The 18,797-nt window shown below is 35.9% G+C and overlaps 1 protein-coding gene across 1 annotated transcript in view; it reads right to left on the bottom strand.

Annotated features, from left to right (window-relative positions):
* Window positions 1-15,415, bottom strand: part of LOC104590711 (uncharacterized) — a 33,034-nt gene extending 17,619 nt beyond the window's left edge. The window contains exons 1-7 of the mRNA XM_088895907.1: window positions 13,926-15,415; window positions 11,405-11,518; window positions 10,989-11,149; window positions 10,678-10,888; window positions 10,283-10,520; window positions 10,039-10,189; window positions 9,630-9,938 (exon numbers count right to left, since the gene is read on the bottom strand). Of these exons, the coding sequence (XP_088752033.1) occupies window positions 9,630-9,938; window positions 10,039-10,189; window positions 10,283-10,520; window positions 10,678-10,888; window positions 10,989-11,149; window positions 11,405-11,518; window positions 13,926-15,306 (2,565 nt within the window). The 5' untranslated portion in view covers window positions 15,307-15,415. The remainder of the gene's footprint in view (window positions 1-9,629; window positions 9,939-10,038; window positions 10,190-10,282; window positions 10,521-10,677; window positions 10,889-10,988; window positions 11,150-11,404; window positions 11,519-13,925) is intronic.
* Between the last annotated feature and the right edge of the window lie 3,382 nt (window positions 15,416-18,797).

Consider the following 18,797-nt stretch of genomic DNA (forward strand, 5'->3'; position numbering starts at 1 on the left):
AGCCCTTACGACGGGTTCTCCCCGGAGCTTCTCTTCTCCTCCCGTTTCAGGTCCCTGTTACTCATTCCAGAGGCAAGATCATCAACAGCTAAGACCGGCCAGATTGTGCATCATCAACATCCAAAAATTTGTAGTAGTACATATATGGTGGTATCCATGTCATGTTTTGTTTGTTTGCAATGGGCACACTAGATGTGTATAATATATTGAGAATTTAGGGGGCATTCTTTTTCTGCGTTTTGAGAGAGGAGAAAGTTAGTCAATGGGATTTTGGTTTCCATTGACCAAGAATCCATGTTCCCTTTTCAGATTTATGTGGGGATCAGGGAAAGTTTATTTTTCTGGGTATTATTTACTCGGGTAAGTGATACTCATCTCTTAGGTGGATAAACAACTTTCCCCCTAGGGGGAAAGTTGCCAACACTTGAATGGGACAAAAATGCCCTTTTTAATAATGAATTTTTATAGCTAAAATGGTCATTGCCTTATTTACATGAAAAATAAAAAAAACATAGGTAAATGCACTTATCCGAGTAACTGTTTCCCATAAAAAAACTTACCCAAGTAACTACATTTACCCGGGTAAATAACTTACTGAAAAACGAATGGGGCCTTATTAGGAGAATTGATTCCTTACCAAGTGCTTTTTTGATATATGTACAAAATTCTTTAAATGGTATATAGACCTGTTCATGGGCCAGGTAGCCCGGCAGGCCAGCTCGGCCCCCGGACAGGCTTAAGCATGTATTTTAGCGTGCGGGCTTGACCTCGGGCCTAAAAGCTCTAGATTGACTAGTTTACGGGTTGGGCTCGGGATTTGTTAAAAAAGCCCGGCCTGACTTTTGTATAAGTTAAACCCTAACCCTAAATATTAATCCCTCTCTTCTCAACCCCTCTCTTATCACTCATCTCTTTTTCTTAGCCGAACAAACTCCCTTCTCAGTCACAATCTCACATAGCCAAACATTCTCAAGAAGACAAAACCGGCACAACCAGTGAACTCCAGTAGTGATTGGTGAGTCCTCTCTCTCTCTCTCTCTCTCTCTCTCTCTCTCGTTCCTCTTCTCAGTTCTCCTCTCTCAGAATCGATCTCAACAGCTTATTTATCAGATGCAAGTCACGCAAACTCAGACACTAGCTGTGAATCCTCTCTCTCTCTTTCTCTCTCTCTCTCTCTCCTTTTCATTGTTCGGTTGTTCCTCTTCTCATTTCTCCTTCTCACTCTCAAAATCTCAGCTCAGTTCATTTATCAGACGTGAACTTAGGCACCAGTAGCGAGTCCTTTCTCTTTGCCCTTTTGTTCTATTCCTCTCTTATTGTTTGGTCAGCGGCGAATACAAACACAAACATAGGCGCCGGCGACGAACATAGACACAAGCACTGATCTATCTTTTTGTTGGGTCGGGGGCCCGGGCTTCAGGCTTTTTATTAGGATCGGGCTCGAGCCCAAGTTGTAGGCCCGTTGGTTAGGCCGGGCTCGGGCCTAACAAAATCTTGTTTATGAAGAATAACCCGGCCCATGAACAGGTCTAATGGTATATGAACCCAATTCTCAACACACTAAGTTGCCAATAGTTTAAGCTTATTCAATGTTATAACTTGTTAGGTTAAGCCATTAAGTCTGAATTCTGAAACATTCATATTAGTGATGTCCGGCGACCAGGTCATCCTGGAGACAAGGATAATAAGAGCCGGGCCACTTTCACTTTCATAAACAATATCTCCTCCTAAAAGCAAAACTTAAAAGGTTGTGTTTGGTTGCAGTTATTTGCGGTGTTGAAAAACTGTGATAGTGTAAATGATTTGAGTGCAGATTTTGATTTATTTTTGTTTAAAAGTTTACCTTCTTTTGTTTGGATGCATGCACTACAAATGAACTAATAATACTTGAAACAGAATAAAGTAAAACACAAAATAAAATTAAATCAAAATTTGCATTCTTTTCATTTGTTCTCTTATGTATTTGTATTAGTGCAAATAAAATTGTACGGAAATCAAACACAACCTAAAGTACATTTGGATATTTTAGATGATGTGTTACGGGACGTTGCTGCTCGTTTTAGCAAAAACTTCAAATAGATCCCGAGGGTGCGAATAGACTTGCAATGTGGGTCGTGCCGTGCTGGCATGACATGCATTGAAGGCGGCTCGAACGCCATCAATGTTGTGTCGTACCATGCCGAGCCTCAGGCCTTGGCAAGCCGTGCTTCGGCAGTTTGGTCCTCTTCCCAGGTCAGGCCTGGCATGGCCCGTGGCCCGATTCCCAGCTGACAGGCCGGGGCTGGGGCTACTTTTTCTTTTTCAATTTTTCTAAACTAAGAAAAATTAGAAAAAATTTAAAAAATAGCACACAAATGATACAATATCAGAAAATTAACATGAATAATAGAAAATATATTAGAAAAATTGTGAAAATTTTATTTCATTTCAAATTCAATATGTACAAAAAAAATAAAAAATACATTGAAAAAATAATACAATTGAGTTAAATTAATAAAATGATAAAATTGAAAATAAAAATTACAATGGGATTGGATTACTGAAAAATATTACAATAATTTTTGAATAAATTAAAAATATTACAAATAATTTTCAAGTCAGGGTTGTGCTGAACTAGCCCGTATATTGTGCTGTACCGTGCTTATGGGCCATTTGACTGGGTCGTACTTTGGGGGCCCGGTTCCCTCTGCAACCTAGGCCCGAATGGCACAGTACTGTAGCGACCGTTGTATGCCAGGCACGGCCCATATTACAGTTCTAGGTGCGGAACACAGTGGTCGATGGCCTAACCAAATCCAGTACTAGACAGAGACATCTAGTGAGGTGTGGTCAAATGTCATTATTCTATTTGTACCGTCGAAATGCCCGACCTTGATTTCGGGTAAAACAATGCAGAAACTGCACACAGTCAATAGGTTTCACAACCAAAAAATAAAAAAATTGGATAAATAGACTAAACTCTCCCTCAGAACTCTGAAATTACAGCCAAAAGTAAAGTAAGGTGGCATTGCGTGACTGTTTCGAAATTGAAATGCCCGAACGTCTAGGGCAGCCATATCAAACACCCACTTAGATGTTGATGCTGATTGATGCCTAGAGGTTAAATTTTTGGGAATAAAAATAGATTCAGACATGTAGATGTAGGCTGGAACCACTATTTCTAGTTAACTTTATCCACAAAGGTCATGTATACAAAACAGGTTTTGCAAACCGAGCCTTATATGCAGAACTGTAGAAAGAGAAATGTGTTAAAAGGATATACAAGAAGAAGATAAAAAAGGAAATAAAAATATGATGCTTGATGGCCGTACTCTTAGAGACTTCATTGTCATGTCTAAGAGGTTCTTACCTGAAATTGGGTAGAAGAGAAACCAAGCTTATGTGTTTTCGGTCTCTAATCTCTAATCTTCGATCCTTTATTTTGGTTAAACATATTTCCTTTTGAAACTATTTGGGTAATCAGATTGGACTATCCAACCCTATTTAATTTCCCAAATTTGTCAATCATTCAATCAAGGAAATTGAATATAATATTTCTAACTGTCTCGTCACCTAGATAGCATAATTCCAAATTATCAGAACCCACAAAAATTAATTAGAAAGTAGCCATAAACTCATAAAACTATCGAGTTATCAATAAAATCCAAAACTCAGCATCGCTTTCTTTACCCCTATTATCAATGGATTGATAGATTTTTTGATTTATTTTTTAAATCGATCCATTGTTTTTACGTCTGTTTCATTTATTCTATCAAGTCCAATGGGTGTGTTCATTCGCTCCTTCCTTTTAATCAAATCTTGTTTGTAATCTTAAATTAACTGTTTTCTCTTTCACTGTCCCTTTCTAAACGTAACATAATTTCTTTCTATAATTTCTGTTATAGTTTTATATGTTTTATGCTTTCCTATAATTTCTGTTATTTTTTGTAATTTCTGGATTTTATATTTTTCGATAATTTTTGTTATATTCTTTTTGCAGTTTCTGTTATTTTTTGTATTTTTATATTTGTAATAGTTTCTGTTATTTTTCTGTATTTCTACATTTTTTTTCTATAGCGTTTGTTATTTTTTGGTGGATTTTATTTTCTTCATTTTCTATGATTCTGCACTTTCTGGTTTTTCCTTGTTTTTTTTTGTAATTTCTATTTCAATTGGTTTTCTTCATTTCTTTGTTTTTTATAATTCTAGTTATATATTTTTTTAATTTTAATTATTTTTCTTAATTTTTATATTTTTATGTAATTTATGTTATTTTTTACATTTTTTATTTTTTACTATTTCTGTATTTAATTTTCTGCAATTTATGTTATATTTTCTACATTTTATGCTATGTTATTTTATGTATTTTTCTTAATCAGTTGGGCGGGTTGGATTAGGTTGAGCGGGGTACCATTTAATTTTATCTAAATGGATCATTAACAGGTTAGATAAGTTTGGTTGAAGCTCAACCCAAACCTAACCCACCCAAACCCACCAGAGGAGTTCCATGTAGGGGGCGGCGTTCCACAACATGAATGTTTTTGTTTTCATCTATTTTTGGAATCTCCACATTAGTAAAAAAACAAAAAAAAAAAACAAAAACATGTTCTTGAACTCTTTTTGTTTTCAAAGGAAAAAAATAAATTGATTTTGTTTCAAAAAATAATAGATATTTTTAAAACAACAAGATATTAATTTTTAAAACAAAAACAAATTTTCTAGTATGAAAATTATATGATTTATGAAACATGGTGTTAAATAATCAGATGAAAACATGTTTTTGGTTTGATTTTTGATAGGGTGCATACAAGTAATTTGTGAAACCACATGATTTTGTTAAGTATTTAATACTACCTTATAAAGATTTTTAAAATGCCTACCAAATCAAAATACTTGTTAAAACTTTTGATTACTATGGAAGAGGAAGCCCATTGAGTAGATAGAGTTTCTTGCCTTTTGAAAGATGGAAAATCATAAGATCATTTGGTAATACCAATCTCATAATAGCTAATGCCATTGTTTAATTCATAATTTTGACTCTAAAAGCATGTACATATCCATATTTATACCATTTATAAAAATGAGGATGGTAATAATGTTTCGTCGAAAAGCCTGATTTTCACTTTCCATTTTTACTCTTTATTATATTTTTTATTTTTCCAATTTTATTTATTTAATTAACAGTTAACACTTGTAATCGGATAAAGCAAAGCACCTACCTATCAAACCTCTTCATTGATTAGATCCAACACGTGTCAAGTATTAGATGGTTTGTCTAAACTATGAATTCGAATTGAAGGGAGGAATGAACTTTTTCAACCTCTTTGTTTTCATCATCAAACAATCAATTAGAAAAGTCGGTTCATAAATTTCAACCCTAACCCTAACCTGAGCATCAACCCGACCCAACCCATCCTGACTTTTTCGGGTTGGGTTCGGGCCAACCCGACCCAAGTTGCAGCCTTAGTTGTTTAGTAGGGCCTACAACTCATGTCCTCAGTCATATGTAATATTGTGACACATTATGAATTGTTCGACTATTTTATTCTTGGACCAATGTGCGGAAATGCTTGACATGCCTAAAAGGTGTTTGCATAAATATTACTTCAGTGGTTGGTTGATAAATTTTGCTTCCAACTAATTACTTTATCTCCTCATAGGCCATGTTTGGGAGTACTTAAAAATAAATGTTTATTCAAAATAAGTGCTTTTTTGGACAATTAAGCATTTATTGGTATTTTGGAAATGAACCCGAAATAAGTGCTTATCTCAAAAATAAGGGCTTATTTTTTAAGCCCAAATTTCAAGCTTTTTTTTAAGTGTTTATACAATAAGCACCTATTCATTTTTTTCTTCCAAAATTATCCCTAGTTGAATTTTATAAAATTACTTTTATGAAAGTGCTTTCACAAAAGTACTTTCATAAAAGTGCTTTCAAAAAAATACTTTTGTAAAAGTACATTTAGAAAAGTGCTTTTGTAAAAATGCTTTTCATAAAAAGTACTTTTACAAAAGTGCTTTCGTAAAGGTGCTTTCATAAAATTGTTTTTATAAAAGTACTTTTATAAAAGTGTTTTTATAAAACAATTTATTAAAAGTGCTTTCAAAGGGTATGTTTTGAAAATTTGAAAGAAAATGAAGGACAAAATAGTTACAAATGCTTATTTAAATTCTTATTAGAGAGAAAGACTACCAAACGCCCAATATAAATAAGCACTTGTTTTTAAACACATATTCAATAAGCACTTATTTTTAACGTAAGCACCCCCAAACATGACCTTAGTTAAAAAGTAAGAGGAAAATATTTTTAGGCCTAAATTTAAGTTATTTAATAGTCATCTTACATAATAACTTCTACTATTCAATGATTATTTGAGTAAATTAACATAATAGCTTTGTTTACTTTTAACCATTAATAGTAATTATTTTCATAGGTTTTAGGTTATCACAAAACAGGAGATCCGTTAAGAGTGGCATCTCCTATTCTCCATAAATTTTGTGTTTCATTGGGATGAACTGTATCTGTATATAATATTGTTGAATGTAATTTTATCATTGTTTTTGTGCATTAATGTTTCAATCTGATGCATTTGCAGCCAACATTATATGCATATTATAAAATTAAGATCTTGGAATTTTGTGAGGATATTCTTTTTTATGTCTTATAGAATTGTCTTAGGACTTAAACGGTATGTGAAATTTCATCTATGCTCGAGATATAAAAGCATAGTCAAACATCACCATCAATATTAAATATCTTGTGCATCGCACATGCCATTCCACTAGTTCTACTAAAAAGCAAGGATGTCAACAGGTTGGGTCTAAGTAAAACTGGAGACTGACCCAATAAGAAATATTAAGGACTTAGAATCAGATCAGACCCGATAGGGTTTGTAATTTTAGACCTAGAACCAAATTGATTAGTTCCAGAAATAGTTGGGTCTGATCTGAAGTACTCGAGTATAATAAATCTATTGAAAATATTATATAATATTAATTTATTTAATATATTGTACATTTAGTGTATATATATATATATTAAATATTTCCTTTATTTTAAGTAAATTTATTTTTCAAAAATACTGTTAATTAAAAAGTTTTGAGAATTTAAATCCCCATGAGAAATCTATTTCCATTGGGGATCAGGGACGGATGATAACTTTTATCCCCAATAGGGATCAAGGTTTATGGATAGGAATTTATTTTAAAATCAGGGTCAAGGATAAGAAATATGATCACTACCCCATTGCCATTCCTAGATGATAACCAAACCCAAACCAAAGGATTGAGAGACTTTAGGTTCGATTAGATTTAAAGATTGATGGTCAGGATGGATTAGGGTTAGGGTTGAGGTTTCAAGACCTTGGATTGGACTATAATTGACCTCAACCTAACCTAACCCAGCCCAACATGTAGGTTGTACTCCTACATAGTACTGTTAGTTGGTGGTTGGCCATGGTAGTACATAGTACTGTTGATGAACCAACAAGACATATTGGATTGGACAAATTTGGTCCAAAATATTTATTAGATTGAATTTGACTTGTTTCGTTTGTAACAAATTTATATTGGATTGGGTTGAATTAAGCCAATATCTAGTCCATTGATATAAGAAAAGAATACATATATCAATAGACCGGGTTTAAGTTGAAACAATCAAAATCAAAATAAATTTAAACAAATTGAACAGTCATTGGATTAAATCAATTCAAATTGATCCAAAACATTCATTGGATTAGATTGGACCTGATCGAGTCCAACTGACACCCCCTAATCATGATAGACCAGACCCAATTCTAAAACCAAATCGTACAAGGACCCAGAACTTATCCAATTAACCAGCCTTAATTACCAGGTCTTACTCCATAAGATCATATTACAAGTAACTTGACAATACTTATTTTGGTACTAACGCAACGCCTATGTACCTTTGTCATCTACCAATGTACTTCCATAATCGTTAGGGTCTGGAACAGGCAAACCCAATATTGGCCCCATTACAATTGGGATCAATATCGTTGGACTCAGACTGGATGTAGAATCATTTTGGTATTGGGTCATTTGTCAATGGTCCAGTTTGATCTCAAAGTGCAAAAAAGAAACAAAAAAGATGAAAAAAATATAAAATAATTATTAATTATCTTTTAAACATTATAAGTTACAATTCTTACTAGGGAAAAACTATGCTGCTATAATACTATAAAGACGTGATATCAGAAGAACTTTGATTAATTAAAACCCCGTGAATCTTGATAAATACCATCTGATTGGTTACTATTTCTCTTATATAAGTTGATTGGTTATAAGATTTTCTAATATCATATGTTTCCACTATCATGATAGAACCCTATTTATTAATATAATACTTTTGAAAACTGGACCAGAATGAGTGGTTGGACCGGTTAACCCAGTATCTGATCATAGGTCTAGATCCAGTTTTTGAACCCTAAAACTGTTTAATCCGGGTTTAAATTGAATGGTTAGACCGTTTGATCTAAGAACTGATAGTCAAAATGATTTCATTTTCAATTTGGTTTTCAAAACCATGATTTGAAGTAAAATTGAAGAAATCAAACATTTTTAAGATATTAAGCAACTGATGGTGGCTTTGTTGATGGAATCTCTGATTCATTGTAGCAGAGACCTTGGATCAAATTAAGGGGATGAGGGATGGGCTACCACGTTGTGTGGCCCCACCAAGCAAAAACATTTTTAATAACTTGAAAAAAATGTATAAACCCAAAACAGATGTGATTATTGATAATTAGGACTCAAAATATAGACCTAGACCTTATGTAGCAGGACAAGAGGGTTTTGTCTGTTTGGATTGACCCGGGCAGTTGGCATCCTGGTAACCCACACCTGAGAGGCTTGTTCAGATTTGCTACTAGTATTATTAAAAAGTCACATATAGGCCGCTTAAGAACGAATTTGGATAAAGTCCTAACACAGGGTCCCAACAGCCTTTGTAGATATGCATTGGGAGCATCTCCCCTTGTCCTTCAGAGGGAGATGTTCCCAACATATAGCTGCAGACCTGCAGTGGTCGTTGGGACCCTCTATTGGGACTAGATCCGATCTCCTTAAGAACCACCCTACACCTACACAATTATAATTCAAAGTAATCACAAACTTGAGCTGGGACTCAAATAGCTAATGAGTAGATCTTACCATATCATTATCCACCCTTGGTTTTTGTTTTGTTTTGTTTTTTTTCTTTTCAAACAATAATTTGTTCACACTTCACAACCACATCATTTACCAACCAATTACATCTCAACATTTTTTTGCCAATTCCCAACTCGGTTGTTGGGATGCAAGTATGAGTTTTTATGTTAGAATTTAAGGAAAAAAATAAAGATGTAAAGAACTTATATACATAAAGATTGACCCACAACGTAATGATTCAAACTTCTGGGTTAAATGTGGTGTCCACTGATCTTGCGTGTAAGTCCTTACTCATGAAATGAAGAAAAACCATGAGCTACATATGTTATAGTGCAAATTAAGTAATGAGCTCTAAAATCAGGTGGTGTGCCTTCCAAGTTCCATAACAACCAGTCGAGCACCCAGCAGCTTTAGGCTTACTTAACAACTAACCAACCAACCAAGAGGAAGCCAAACAGTAAGCGAACAAAACAGGGCTCTTATCGACCCTCCAACAATGTAATACTCATGTCACCTGTAATATAAGATTCCTGCTTACTAGAAGATGAGTCTGGTGCCATGACAGGATACCTTTGTGCAAAAAAGCCTGGTTGCTGAGGCTTGGGCAATGAACACCCACTGCTCAACATCAAAACCACAGAGGACATGGTTGGCCTATCTTCTGTGTTTTGTTGAACACAGAGGAGACCCACATGGATGCATCTTACTACTTCATCAGTCGCCGAACCTAACTCCCCCATTGAGGGATCTATTAACTCCATCGCCCGTCCTCCATTACATAGTGTCCATGCCTGACCTTATAATATATATATAGAAAAGTTAGAACTTGCAGGATTAGGTACTTATTAGTGCTTGGCAGTAGGAAGAAAAGACTTCTGTAGCCACACTTACATGCCCAAGAAGATTAAGCTGAAATTCTGGATGATAAAATCCCCTGTTCTTCTTTCCGCTTATTATCTCTAACACTATAACCCCAAAGCTATACACATCCGATTTCACTGAAAAGAGTCCATCTATTGCATATTCGGGAGACATATAACCGCTGCATAGAAATACAATCATCAAAGAAGATTATTTATGTATTTTTCTAATCTTTTTTTGGATGGCTAATTTGAGAAAGCTAAGGAGTGCTCACTATGTTCCAACTACTCTTCTAGTTTCTGCTTCAGTTTGATCTCTTGCAAAAATTCTTGCCAAACCGAAATCAGATATTTTTGGTTCCATTTTGCTGTCAAGTAGAATGTTGCTTGCCTTGAGATCTCTATGAATGATTCGCAATCTAGAATCCTGATGGAGGTAAAGGAGTCCTCGAGCAATCCCCATAATAATGTGGAGGCGCATTTCCCAATCCATTAATTTGCTTCTTTTCTCATCTGTAACAAGGTGAAATTGATCAAGGTTGCTGTTTAATAAAACCGAAAACACTGAAATTCCTGGGCTTCTCATTAATTCTAGCTTTGGCGTGTAGACGTAAAAACCACGTAAATTTACAAGAATCGAAGTTGCACATATGATTTAAGAGTCACATACCGAATATAAAAGAGTCTAAGCTTTTATTGTCCATGTACTCGTAGATCAACATCCGTTCTTCACCTTGAATGCAACACCCAAGAAGCTTAACAAGATTCCTATGTTGGAGCTTGGAAATTAATATAACCTCATTCTTGAACTCATCCAGTCCTTGTATCGAACTCTTGGAGAGCCTCTTCACAGCTATTTCTTGTCCCTCCACCGATTTTCCCTGCACATTGTCACCAACATCTAATCTACACAGTAAGATGGTACAATTAACTAACTGATTTTCATGTAACTTTAATCTTATGGAATATCAAGTATTTTACCTTGTAGACAGGGCCAAAGCCACCCTCTCCAAGCTTATTTGTGTCGGAGAAGTTATCAGTAGCTTTTACTATGGTAGCAAAGTCAAAAGAAGGGAGCTCAAGGTTGTCGATATTACTTTCGTCTCTGTAGCTTCTTTCTTCATTTCTCTCCACTTTTCCTACTAAATGAATAGTGTATACATAAGGCTATTACTTTATATATTGTTGCCACCACTTGGGGTTGGGGCATTCGATCACTCCCCTCAGGCCTCAACATTCTCTTATTATATATATTGGACAGTGCAAAAGGTGGTAACATAAATATTAGCATGTAATTGGGTCCTAGAAGGAGCCGTTCGTCAAATGCTCAGAGGACTAGATCGATAGAATCATTTCTGAATTCAAAAGGTTCTAATAATAGAATGAAAGAATAGTACCTTCAGATTTTTCCTTCTTGTAGAAGTACCAACCAAACCAACCTAACAGAAGCATCCCCGGAACTACTGTTAGGACTATCATTATCACTCGTTTCTTCTTCTTGGAATCATGTGCTGTACGTGTTTCACAAAATCAGTGAACCATTAGAAAGTCGGATGCAATAGCAGTAGGTGAAGAGAAGCCAAATGGTAAATACTTGAAAGAAGAAACACCTTGGCAATTTATATTTGTTGCAGGGCACTGAAAATGGCCATCCACTTATAATCTATTAGATCCTACCTCAGAGGCTTCACTTTTTAGTTTTATTCAATATATGGGTTGTAGGCTTGTAGATATACAGACAACTGCAGGCTTTTAATCTTACCTTCCACCACCCTTAGAATAAAAGCACATAGGGCAGTCACGTGCACAAGGCTCCCACCAATGCAGGATTGAGTCTTACCCCTGTAGTCTGTAGTAGATATACAGGGAGGCTGTTTACAATATGTGAACCTTTTGGTCACTCAGGTTGCAATGGAGCAAGGTAACTGTTGCGCCAAGAACCACCCTCAAAAGAACATCTTAAAAAGAATTTGGAATTCCAATATAAAGAATTTTAATTATAGAAATGAATACATGCATAACTATGTAAATCATTTTGAGAAGCATTTTTGTACTTTTAATGGTCACTCAATAAAAAATTTATTTGTATTTATGCCCTTTCGCTTTTTGATAACTCACTTGTCCGGGTAAATGCAATTACCTGAGTAAATGTTTCCTAGTAGGAAAGATTTACCCAGGTAAGTACATTTACCCATGTTCTTTTATTTTCCATGTAAATAAGGCAATGACCATCTTAGCCATAAAAATTCCATTATTAAAAGGGGCATTTTTGTCCCATCCAAGTATTGACAACTTTCCCTAGATGAGAAAATTAATTTACCCACCTAGGAGATGGGCATGATATGGGTATCAGTTACATGGATATTATCCAGGAAAATAAACTTTCACTGGTCCCCACATAAATCTGAAAAATAAACATGGCTTTTTTGGTTAATGGAATTTTTCCCCCTCTCAAAATATCAGATTTATATGTGTATATATACACACTATCATATATTAGATATATCTGGACTCAAATTTTGGTCAAATTAAATGCATCCAGATGTGTGCAGGTTTTAACATCCTAAGCACTATAAATTCTTCTTCCATCATCCTCAACTATGATCAGTTCATCATGTGGGTAGGTTTAGATCAACCAAGCAGAAGTTACCAACCTTCAATTCCTATTTCTGAGATTTTTCTTTCCCTCCACGGTTTCTCTTCTTTTATAAGATCTTTGGAAACGCTTTATACTTCTTTTGCGTTACCATTAGCTTTTATGATTTACCTCTTTCAAATATTCTCAGTAGGAATGTTAATTGGACCGGATTTGGTCCAATCCGACCCAGTCCAATAAGAGTCCATTGCAGGTGGACTAGGTCCAATTCAATTTGATGAATATTCTTGATAATTTTGGATCAGAACAATCCAATGTTTGGATCATCCAATCTGTTTAAATTGATTTTAATTGAGATTGGTTCCAACACCAACTTGGTCCATTGACACTCATATTTTTTGTCTTTGATCAATGGACTGGATATTGGTTTAATCGGACTTAATTTAATTATAGATGAATTAAGTCCAATCCAATCCAATAAATGCTTTGGATTATTAAATCTTTACCGATCCAAATTTAATATGTCTTATTAATCCGTTCTAGCAGTCTAAGTTGATTTTGATTTGGATGGGGTCTAACCCAAAACCAGTGCATTGACACCCCTAATTCTTAGCATGCTTAATATTATGGATCGGACTAATTCATTGCTACAGTCTGGATGAAGTGGATTAAATTCAAATTCGGACTTTCTCCTAACATAACATTTCTCGTACCAACCTCATGCTATGACAATATATACAAGTATGAAAGATGCTCCTTATGTGTGGGATTCTTGTGAGGTTGGTGTAAGGAGCAGTGCGTGAGGAGTGAATCCAGTGTCTCATGTATATTGTTAGGTGGTAGACATTGAATGCCAAAGCAACTTTGACCTGTCACTGACATTTAATTAATTGCTCAAGGCCAGTAGTGTTTCTTATGGGAGTCCAGGCTTAAAAGCTATAATTCTAAGCAATCAAATTAAGCTTTAATGGAATGGTTTGGACTTGAATTCAATTAAACTTCATTTAAATTTCGTTATTCAAACTTAGATTTGATAAACAAAATGTTCGACTTGAAAGCTTTCGAGCCTGTTTCGATTAAAAAGTTTTTAAACTTTTAAATGGAACTCAAATTCGAATATAGAAATATTTTAACCGTAATAAGCTAAGACATACTAAAATCCGACTCGACGCAAGCTGCCAGCACTTAAGGGCCAAGAGTGAGGCCATAAGCCCAATCTTTGCTGGATGTAATTAAAAATTAATTCAACTGCTTCCAAATTATCAAATAATAAAACTACTGAGCTAAGTAAAGAACTCAGATAATAATAATGGAGGACTTACCAAGTTCTGATGCAGCCATTCGAATGTAGAGATCTTGCCCACCGCCACCGTTAGAAAACCGTCTAATATCGATCAAATCACCAAACCAAATAGCACAGCCGCTGCCGCCTCCACTAATATCAGAGTTTGCATATGCAGTACAAGAGCAGTTCTTCAGGCATTCGACTTCACAATCTTTAAGATTAATGTTTTTGTCCACCCAAGTATACCTAGTATCCGGCAATTTGACCCCTGTAAACTTTACAAATCCTTCTCCCTTCCGGCAATTCAGAGATGCTTGGTGTACACATCCCCCGGACCAATCCATTAAGTTCCAATCAGATGGAGATTTTGGTTTGAATCCTTTCAAACACTGGCAAACCGGAGATTCGTTCATGTCACAATCACTGTACGCACCGCAAAGGCCATAAGTGTCACAGTAGTCTCTCGGCACCGACAAGAAGAGTTGCCAATTACGACTCAAGGTATTCCATGTATAGCGTTGAAGCTCGCCGCCGTTACCGGTGCTTTGGTTCAAGACCAACCTTGAAATAACTGAATTGTCATTCAGCAGCTGGTACATGTAAGAAACCTCATCGTTATTCCAAGTAAATTTGAAACTGAAAATAAGATTGGTCTTCAGTTCGGGTGCCCCACTATATCGAAGCCCGTTCCATGGTCCAGCCCTATAATTCTCCTTCGATCCTTTCCGCATCACTGTTTCAGGGTATTCGTTAAGCTCTATCCCATAAGTAAGATCTCCCGTAGAAGGATCGTCGACACTCTTCCACGATGATAAGCGCCAGTTCATTCCCGTCTTCAGGTTCCATCCTAGTTTCATCCCGGGTAACAATGTATCACATGGATAATCAAAACTCTGCCACAGGAAGTTTTCTGAACTGCCATCTTTCCCATCCTTCAGAACAAGATTTCCCGACTCTAGCAATTGTACCACCAAACTCTCTGTTGCTGCTGCTGCTGCTATTGTTGCTTTTGTGAAATTTGAAGACCAGATGGGACCATTTGTTCCATTGAAAAGTACGAAATTGCCTTTGTTGTCTATCTTCAAAACTCCGGTGGAATTTGTAAGTGGATGGTCTCTGTTTAAGACCCAGACTACTGTGAGAATTGGGATATTCTTGTACCAGATCCCCACATAACGATTCTTGGAATTTTCAGGACTGAAAAAGCCTAGTTCAAAGCTTCCCTCCTTTGAAACTAAGGTTTGCCCCTGCTCATCGCTGATAGATTGAGATTGAGTGAAGGTGTCGGCAGCAAAGGAGGTTGCAGGGAAGAAACAGAGCAAAGCAGTTGAACAGGAAATAAGAAAATACAGGCCTCCCATTTGTTTTGTCTCCCGGCTGTTCAAACCTGAAAAATCAAGATTTTCTCCTCTGCTCATCAATAGTAAAGGAAAATAAAACCAAACGAGGTTTCTTTGTAATTCCTTATTTCTCACTCAAATTATCCTGGTGTCACTGGCTCACTGACTTCGCTTGACCACCAGAAAACCGTGAGAGGTGTTGCAGTAAATGTTCTTTTCAAAATTAACAGAGAGAGAAGCAAATATATTTGAAGCCGTGAACAGCTCATTCGCTTACAAGAAAAATCCGCTACGCAAGAAGGAGACCGGATGAGGTATGTACAGCTATACGAGCAAATTTAATAAGCATTCAATAATATTTTGACTGCTGTCCATGTATTGTTACGACCCCACCTTGAATCGGAGGATGAAATGACATTAAGATGGGCCACTGGCTGCTCGAGCACGGGACGGCCGGGCCTAGCGGATTTCTCCTCGCTTCCTCTCATTCCTCAACTCCCTAGCCCCTCCTTTTAGAGTAACACTGGAACAAGTGGGCGGCCAATGCCATGCTTGGTATTGGAATCATCTTGTCTCCGTGGAACACTCGACGAATCCTGATATGCCACGTCAGCTTGCCATATGAATTATAGCTGATGTAGCGTGTGGCCATTGACCCGTGGAGGATGATCGCAGATTGATACCAAACGCTGAAGTAGAAGAGTCTTTAATTCTTTATTTATTGGACGGAGACAAAATCAGGCACTTTGGGCTGGGCAATTTATCGAACACACCTATATTTTATTATGCATAAGGTATGGGTCCTATGGAAGGCTCATGTATAGTGATAGGTTGCCCATGCATGATTTTATCTCCAGCCCAGCCCATTCCATCCGATCCGATACCTTTTTAGTGGGGATTATCAATTATACACAATGTTTTCCCACTGTTGGTTGATCCAGACGGTTGGACCATTCTGTCTGAGAATTATCTAAACAATCGATTTTATTTTAACCCAAACTTGATTCCTGGCCGAAAATCATTGAATTGATCAATAATTCGTTAATTTAGGTGATCAAACTGTTAATCCATTTAACTCATTCAATTATTTTTAACCTTTTTTTATTTTTATTTTTTTGTTGAAATAAGATTGTTTAATTATCAACCCAGAAACCGGTAATTAAGAATGATTCCAATTTTAGATCGATTTTTAAAACCTTGATTATAATGCCCATTTGGGAGTACAGAAGCACAGAGGCTTCCGGTTTTGTAAGGTGGATTCCACACGCATGACCTATAAGCCAGGTTCTGGGAAAATTTAAGAAAATCCAAATAGACTGTCCATCAGTCATTTAAAGAGCTGCGCGCCTACTTCGATCTCTTTGAGCTTATGGGGTTATGGGTTAGGGGATGGGCCAACCCCGTTGTGTAGCCCTTCAAAAATATCAAAAAAAGGAGAACTTATCCTTGAAGGAACTGAAATTAATTAGCTACATCTTCAGCTCACCTCCCAAATACGGGTCAATATTCGAAGAGGGGTCAAGGGTGAGATCACCACCATAAGTAACACAGTGTAGGGCCTTCATCGATAGTCAAAATGATATGTTGATTTTGGTATTATTTTGGCTTTTAAGAATGGTTGTTCTTTTACGAAGCACAACTTTTCCTCACTGAATTTCCAAAAGTGAATCACCTAAACATCGATCACTTTTATTTTTGTTTTTCGATTTCATTTAACAAGGTTGTCTGTAACCAACTAACCAGGATGTTGCATTTTTCTCCATGTAAACGTCACATAGGCGATTTGACTTGTAATTGAATGCATCTCTACTTCAATTGTCATTGTCCTATGTTTCATCTAATAGTCTCTCTCTCTCCATATATATATAGGAAAATCGTAATCAACTATAGTATAGTGTATTTTGTGCCAATAATGTCCCATTGCCTAAATCCTGATTGTTCTCACTTCATGACTTAAAACACCACAATACCAAATAAATGGCATTTCTCTTTTATTTTATTTTTTATTTATTTTATAATCGGGTACTAGTTTCAGTTATGCGTGTATATTGGGTAATCAGACCATCAGGCCCAAGCATATTCAAATTTTAACAAATCCTCAGCCTGACCCAAGTTTCAACCCTGGCGTTGGATCTCAATCTGGTTTATAATAATTAATTAAATAAAAAAATATCTGCCTAGTGAGGGCTACCATTGACGTTGTATGAGGAAATTATCACAACGAGAACATGCAGTTGGGTATGAGTTAAAGTAGATTCTAAACTAACATCTTAAATGTGAAGACATCCTTGTGAAATGCTACCTAACCTCTTTATCTTCAAATTTGTAATAAATCATAATACTAACTTGTTCTGAAACTTTCTTAATCTTCTAAAGAACTATGACTGGTTTGATGAATCATACCTTGCCACCTGTCCTCAAATTTGGATGATCGAAGTCATCGAACCTACCCTTCAATAGGCCCCACATTGAAGACTAATTCGACCAAAAAGCAACTTAAATAGTTCTATCCAAATTAAAACATATCTTGAAGGAAATGATAAGAAAGTGATTGTACCCCAGAGCTGGCATCTTTCCTTATGCACATGAATGTATATATGATTGTTGAAGAAATTTGAGAAGGGTCGCTATCTTAAATTTGAAAAGAAAAAAAAACCCTGTCTAGTTCTGCTGTTGGTATGGTGCGTGTCACAATCGATATTGAGGTTATTATTGTATAAATATTCAGACGCGTTTATTGTTTTAATCCAACTCTACAAGCCTCTAAGATATTTTTTTTTTTCTATAATTTTTGTTTGTTTTGAGTGAAATCTTTAAATTTTAAACCTCTACATAAAATATGACAATTGATTTTTTTATTTTTTATTTTTATTTTTAAGTCTGGCTTTATTGGTATGTTGTTGGAGATGAGGTTCAAAATTTAGATACAGTACAGTAAAATTAAGTGGACGTAATGGACCCGCTAAGAGGAAATTTTGACCCAAAGAAACCCAATTTGTAAGGCTATTGGTAAGTGAAGAGTATTGGCCCATTAGTGCATTGGCCCAATGAGGTATTAGGTGGGGTCCGATACAAAGCTTATTTGAAATAAAGGGTGCCAGCAGCTGTATCAGCGGTTGACAAACGGATAAATTCATAATTTGGAAATCTTCTACAGATGTAAATTTGGAATCTTCTACAGATGTAAATTTGGAATCTTCTCAAATTGATATGGTGAGTCCAGTTTAAAAGGTGCTGGTATGCAGGTAGGCTTAATTGATTGACACAAAGAAAGCAATGGTCTGAAACACTGAATGGTATGTGGGCCTAGACCTTGCCAAGTGGCATTTGATGGTAAGTGTTGGAAATTGAATCAGGCATTCAGATCCACTTACCTAAATAGCATTTAAATGAAGATAAAAAATTGATCCCGGAACTATCAATTTAGTGCTCCCATCCATGTCAATCACCATTTATAATGCAGTTCCGATCTCCTACCCACTATAACTCTGATCTACCTGAGAATGCAACCATACGAAAAACATTTCACGCCCTTACATGGTGTTATGCATGGGAGATGTTCCCAATGC

The sequence above is a fragment of the Nelumbo nucifera genome, chromosome 1, assembly GCF_055504915.1.
Source record: "Nelumbo nucifera cultivar China Antique chromosome 1, China Antique-T2T, whole genome shotgun sequence".
In the NCBI taxonomy this organism is placed as follows: domain Eukaryota; kingdom Viridiplantae; phylum Streptophyta; class Magnoliopsida; order Proteales; family Nelumbonaceae; genus Nelumbo; species Nelumbo nucifera.